The 6,852-nt window shown below is 48.6% G+C and overlaps 1 protein-coding gene across 1 annotated transcript; it reads right to left on the minus strand.

Moving 5' to 3' along the window:
- Positions 1-914: 914 nt before the first annotated feature.
- On the minus strand, positions 915-2,418 carry LOC122365203 (perlucin-like). The gene is made up of 3 exons (XM_043336199.1): positions 2,159-2,418; positions 1,671-1,823; positions 915-1,409 (listed from the first exon to the last, which is right to left on the minus strand). Exons 2-3 carry the CDS (start codon positions 1,780-1,782, stop codon positions 1,162-1,164), a joined length of 360 nt encoding a protein of 119 aa, XP_043192134.1. The 5' UTR covers positions 1,783-1,823; positions 2,159-2,418; the 3' UTR covers positions 915-1,161.
- Between the last annotated feature and the right edge of the window lie 4,434 nt (positions 2,419-6,852).

A 6,852-nucleotide genomic window follows, 5' to 3' on the forward strand; every position in this document is an offset into this window, starting at 1 on the left:
GCCCCATCCCTTCTACCCCGTAATTGACTACTTTTGATGCATCTCAGTGACCGTCGTGGCACGTGCCACGTGAAAAGTCAAGGGTGTTCAAGCTGTTTTGCAAAAGTAGTGATTTTGAGAGGCTCATATCTCAGCAGCCGCTTGGGCGATTGACTTGCGGTAATTTTTATAGGGTAGCTGCATCCTTTCTACCAAAAATAGGATACTCTCGATGCATGTGGGTCACCCCCACTGCACGTGCAAAATACAACAATAAGAGGTGTCAAATTTGTTCCCATTTTAATAACTCGGTAATTACTGGGGCGATTTCGCTGAAACTTGGCATACAGGTAGGCACCCACCAGGCAATGCATTCCCATGTGTTGCGGTTAAGGTGCTACTGCACGTGCGCACGTGCAGGGGGCGCTTCCGGATCTCGAGAACGGCTGGGACGATTGCGCTCAAATTTGGTACACGGTTTCAGACCGGTTAGTAGGGTGCCGTGCAAAAGTCGGCTTGGACCCCGTTTGCACGTGCGCACGTGCAGAATGCCGCTTCCAGATCTCAGGAACGGCTGGGCCGATTGCGTTCAAATTTGGTACACCGCTAGCGACCGGTTAGAAGGGTGCTTTGCGCAAGCCCGTTGGAAGTACCCTCTCGCCCTTCCGCACGTGCAGGGCTCACTATCTCGCTCGCTCGTTCTTCGCCCAAAAGGCGTTTTACTGGTGAAGTAAAAATAACAATATTTTCCTTGTTCGTAAAATGTCCGCTTTGGTCACAGCAGAGACAACCCTTTCTAGCTATCAGAGGTTTAGAATTATGTTGAATCTTACCGTTTACATAACAGTGGCTCAACGGTATACGTAGACTTAGATGCCTGTTTTTACAAAATCATTGTCTTTAGTACGGAGTACCTACCTAATCAACAAGCGAAATATCATTTTATTGTATTTTCACTCATCTACAGAAGACATGACATAATCAAGGGAGACTGAACCGAGCATTTGATTGAGCGAACACGATAAATAACGCTTATCAATGTATAGATGTAACTCCAAAACCACAGATCACAACTTACAACATCGACACGGAAGAAACAAAACCTTCGACACTACTTATACACACACACAGTCGGCCTGAACCGCACAATTATGACTGGCACATGATATTTCTCCGAGCACCTTAGTAATGCTCGCAGACAAAGTGTTTCTTGTGGTGGCAGGCGATGTCGTGCCAGGTGATGCCGTCTCCCGGGTAGAACCTGTTCAGAACGGCCAGGCACTCTTCCCGGCCCTCGCGGTTATCGGGCTGGGGTGTGCCCGCGCCGCCAGTCCGGCCCCAGTTGGTGTACCCGCCCACGGGCCCACCGTGACCCCACACGAACTGGCCACCGGGACCTCGGCGGCCCGACGTCCAGATGAACTCGATCCCTGCCGGGGAGGGTGGGAAGGGTCATTCAACAGGGGGAGAGGCTGGGATGGGATAAATTCAAAACGTGTCTTAGCGCAAACCACGGAGGAAAAGTGCAGTATTCGTCTGTATATGATATATTTATATGCATGAGTAAGACACTTGTTTGTTTTAACGTGAGATAAAAATTAGGTTCTTGAGCATTTCTTTTTAGAAAGGGAGAACATCACGTAAAAATCTGGCTCGTCACGCGATCGCAAACATTAAAATAGTTCACTTACTGTACTTATCAATCTCGGAGGAAATGTAGTAATCCTTGTCGGGATTATCCAGTGAGACAAGTCTCATCCTTCGGGAGTTGCACCGCTGGTATGCCTCTCCCCAGGTGTACATCTGGTTGCCGTCTTGCCATGAGAAGTAAAACTGCCTCGATCCTGCAAATAATCCAACAACCGTAATGTTCTGCTTACTTGGATACAATTGTGAGTGTTTACATTCGGCGAGACTGGTCCGGGGTCACTGGTGCACCATCGAGGAAACATTATCCATTCAGTGGAACACAATTGGACAGTATAATTCGCAACACGAGTAACGGTAATAGCTAATTGTTGTATATGGTGTTGCTCCAATGAATCGGGTGCTGGAACCAATGTGAAAACTGATTATGACATTGCACAATTTATGTCCTTCTCTGAAGATGCACTTTGAAACCTCATACTCAGAATAATGTTTGCTTGTAGCTAGAAGCATTTTATATGATCCCACTTACCAAAACCACCACTGCCGCCTCCGCCGACTCTACCTCCGCCTCTTCGACCTCCGAAACTTCCGTAACCACCTCCTCTTCTGACGCCCCCTCTTCCTCCGTAACCTGAGACTCCTCTTCCTCCTCCAAAACCACCTCCTCCGTAGCCCCTACCTCCGCCTCTTCCTCCTCCGAAACCACTTCCTCGGTAACCACTACCGCCTCCAATGGAACCTCCTCTTCCGCCCCTGTAACCGCCTCCTCCTCTTCCTCCGTAGCCTCCTCCTCCTCCTCCTCCTCCGTAACCTCTTCCTCCTCCTCCTCCTCCATAACCACCACCTCCTCCTCCTCCTCCTCCATAACCGCCTCGCCGAGGCGCTCCGTGCTGACCTCCGGCCGGAGCCAGGCAGAGCAGGGTCAGACCGACCACCGTCGCCTGCAGGGGCGACATCTGTGAGAGGAAATTAGCAGAGAAATGCGTCAGAAAGACTGCTGAATCTGGCAATTATGAAAAAGGCAGATTGGTTAAGTAAGTACCTAAGCAGACACGGCTCAGTGGTGGCAATATCATACATTTTTACGAGAATGTTAAAAATGTAGGTCCTCATTCATCATCAAATAAGTGTTCCATGAAATTGGATGACCAAAATCAGCAAATCCTCGTATAGAATCATCGCGTCATCAATTCCTGTAGTCTATATCATATGGGCTGGGATTTCCGATATTCTTAATTTGTGTGCCGGAACTGTGGGCTATATTGTCCAGGAAAGCTATTGTATTGGATTATTGTTGCAGATGAAAAGGCAGCCGACAGTGGATTTTGATAGTATTGATGAGATCATGTTTGAAGCGCTGCACACCGTGCAAAATAGTAGTTCACCTGGCGTTAAATTTATTGCTCAGCCCATCCAAGATCATTGAAAATCGATTATTGATCATCATCTAAATTTCCGTTCAATCCAAACATCGGGCATACTGAAAGATGACTGACAACAGCTCAGCTGACGAATAAAAAAAAACTTATTTTTGCCAGGTTCGGAATGCAGGAAAGCGCAAAACGTTACATCGCCCGGGGAACTTAATTGACATCATGCATCAGGTTGACACTGGCAGTGACCGCCATTCCGCTGATGGAGGAAACGGTCCGGCGCGGCTTCACTGAAGTCCTTTTTACATCCATCCCACTTTTTACACCCCAATCTGGTCTATGCAGCTAGCGGTTTTGGGCACCGGAAGGTTACGGCCCGATCCATGGGGGCAGCGTCGGAGGCGGTTCCCATGTTTACCTATCGAAATTGTCATCGCTGGCGACACGCACCTTACCACGCGCAAAACGCCGCAGGTGCGTGTGTGAGGGCGATGTTTTGAATTTCGTAACGACGAATTCAATGGGCGGATTCACTAAGGAAAACTATTGTATCCGTATTCATTCGCAGCAGAAAATGCGAAAACATTTTATATTCTGCGCTCCTTATTGAAAGAACGGAGCACCTACACAGCTGTAAGTACACGGTTGACAATTGTGTGGGCAATCTTCCCTCTACGCATAGCAGGTTTAGGTATAGGCTTACCCACTTACTGCTTACAGCGTACATTTTCAACCGCAGTAACGCACTGCTTAGCTTTAAATCGTATACCTACGTTTGATAAACAAATGACTCACACAGACGCACTAACCTAATAGAAACATAGCATGTACTGGAAACCATTTGCAGCACCACACAACACAGAAAGCAGAACAAAATGCTAACCTACCTTGCCGTGTAGAGCGTGCGGTAACTTTGCTGTCCAGACGAGATCAACACTCGAAGCAGGCGTTCGGTGACAACTGGGCATTGATGACCTAGATGAGCCTTATGTACCCCAACCGCTGGGGCTAGTTTTTAGGGGCCTGAATGAGTCACAGAGAATGTTCACACACTTCAGTCCCATCATCTCATGTGTCTCATCGTCTGATTGCATGTCATGATATCGATGAATATCAAAGTCTAACTGAATCTCACAGTCTCCAAACTGAATACCTACCTGCAACAAAAAGGCAGGGAACGTAAGAAGAAGAGGCAGCTTCTGCTTATATGACAAAATGATACAGCCGGCCTTGAACCGGCTTTGCTTACTCAAAACATCGATTGGTAAATCGCAATTGGGCTTGTTCAAAGCATGCAGTAGTGTTGCAATCGAAATGGAGGGTTATTTAACAGAATATAGTTCATTGATGTTCAAAATGGCGGCTTTTGTGATCTTATAAACGTAATCTGGAGGATAATTCGATAGCCACGGCATATTTGTTCGCGCTGAACTGTGATCGATATCCCTTACAAGAGCTCAAAACATCACTGTAGCATATTGTCGGATGCATTGTTCATATGTCAACTCTGAATGCCAAACACTAAACAGCTCTCCATTTCGCAATGCCTTTGCAGTGGCAACCGAATTCCAGGGTGGATCGAATGTTTCATAGTTAATTCTTTCGTTTGATGCCGCTGTAAGCATTTGCAGAAAATAAATGGCCTTATCGGATCGAATCGATATGTAATAACCTACATCGATAGGCATAAATAAAACACAAGTTGCTCGTTAGGATTCGGTTAATCACAGGCGACATGATTTGGTTGCTCACGCAACAGCAAAGATGAAGTCTAGGAAGAAGCCAGCTTTGCGTGTCCCATGCGTGCATCGCTAGACGTCACCCATGCCATAAGAGGATCCAAGGCACCAGCAGACTAGCTGAGACCTGCAGCCTCTTGGGACAAATAACAGACGCCAAGCATGTGAGGCAGATAAAAACCAGCTGGTTGGGGTAGCTCCAAGTGCCAGTAACATGAACTGGTCTGACTGGATCTCATTGAGCTGGCAAAGGGTAATCGACAGCAGTGCCTACGTTGTAGAATGAGATGTGGCAGGAACAAGAACCCGCTGACCTTCTACTGAGCCGCCATTCCAGCCATGATAAACACTTCTCTCGTCATGGTAGGATATCGATACTCGACTAGCCGCTGGTAACAGAAAGCTAACTGTGATGCTCTTAATTCGTATTCACATAATTCAGTTCTAACATTAACAGAGCAAACTCGACGTTTCCTCATTTCCCAGAAGATGCGCACCGGAAAGTCTTACAGATGTGCATCGCTCGAGCACGATATACCGTTATCAAGCAGGTGCTTCACATCGAACCAGCTTCAACGCGTTACACTTCCGCCGGCCGGTGCCTGGCACCTGGACGCTCAGCCGCTCACACTCCTAAAAATCCCAGAGCTCGACTAATTGTCCCCGCTCCCCAGACTGTCTGTGTCGAGTGGCGGCGGCGGCGGGCCTGTCTGCCCGGCCCACTAGCCCAGTCTGTGACAGCAGTGAGCGCCGGCCGACTCCTGGAAAACCCACCGCTCCGCTCTGCCCGTCCCAGCAGACGTCACCAGTCCTTCACTGCAGGCTGGCGGCGATGGCCGCGCCGCGCTCCCGCATCCGTTTTCCTCTGGTCGGCCGCGCTAAAAGTCGTGCCGGATGTCTGTATGGGGGACCGTTGGCCGCCTCACGCGACTCGCACCATGCGTCATGGCCCGGCTGTGACACCGGCGCGGCGGTGACATGGCGATGGACACCTGATGACCCCCGACACAGCAGCACCTGTGACACCGAGGGGGCTCGGCGGCCACCGGCGCGGCACGGCCGTCCAAAGTGCCGACAGGCCGACACAAACGGGAACAATCGGCTTCCGGGCCCGCCGCCGAGACACAAATATGGCGGCGCCATCAATTTTCTGTGACAGGCGATGACTTCAATTGGGCTAATTCAGGAAAATGGAGCGCCGGTTTCGGCACGTCACTTTGATTGGGCAGCGGGCACCACCAGGTAACTTGGCAGGGCGGCTGGATCCTTGAGACGGGCGGTTTACCACATGCTCACCGCTGCTGTTTATCGCAATCGAATGCGGTGCTCTGGTTCCTATTTATTACTGTGCACAGTGCCAAGGTTTTAGACAGTATTGCAACGGTGAATTGTAAATGACTTCGTCTTTATTTATTTTTGATTGTGTGGTTAATGATAAGTTGCTTCTGCTTTAAACTGCGTCAGATCGAATGAGCTCCCCATAATTTTGTCGAAATTGCATATTGTATTTGATCGGAGTCTTGACCATGATAAGTGCTTGACCAGACGATTAGATCTCAGGCAGCTTTTGCCAAGTTGTCAGGGAACTCAGATTTCTTTTTCAATAGAAAAACACAATTCTAAAGAATAGTGTTTTAACTATTGACAACAAACCTTCGGTTATCATGACAAGGGACGCCAGAACGATAGAAAAAGTGTACCGAAGCACCATCTTCCTGGTTATCGTCGTCGTTTGGTGACGGCCAGCCGTCAAGTTCGATGGCTGGGTTAGCTTTTGCTCAGCGTTTTGATTAGAAAAAGGTAAAATATTTAGCAGCCGTCGGACTAGCCTCTCCCTCAGTCGACATAGGAGATACTTCTATGGACAGGGTCTCACCTATCATCATCAGTAAACATATACATTCAGTGATATCCATTGGAGATAAAATCTGCTCCGAGACCGGGCTTCGATCCACACCCAAAGCTCACGCCATAGCCATACGGCACTGATCAGTAGTCAATGATCATCGTGCCTACAATGATACTCGCACTTAAATTACTTAGACGAATCTTACTCAATTACTTACCGGCTTTCAATCCATCACAACGGTCCGAACTCCGAGCGCCAGGGA

Source organism: Amphibalanus amphitrite, unplaced genomic scaffold (assembly GCF_019059575.1).
Source record: "Amphibalanus amphitrite isolate SeventyFive unplaced genomic scaffold, NRLGWU_Aamphi_draft 000721F_arrow, whole genome shotgun sequence".
Classification (NCBI taxonomy): Eukaryota; Metazoa; Arthropoda; class Thecostraca; order Balanomorpha; family Balanidae; genus Amphibalanus; species Amphibalanus amphitrite.

Coding starts and splice junctions, on each gene's coding strand:
- LOC122365203 (XM_043336199.1), bottom strand. CDS start 1,782: ATGTACACCTGGGGAGAGGCATACCAGCGGTGCAACTCCCGAAGGATG. Junction 1,410..1,670: donor CTCCGAGATTGATAAGTACA/GTAAGTGAACTA, acceptor CCTCCCCGGCAG/GGATCGAGTTCATCTGGACG.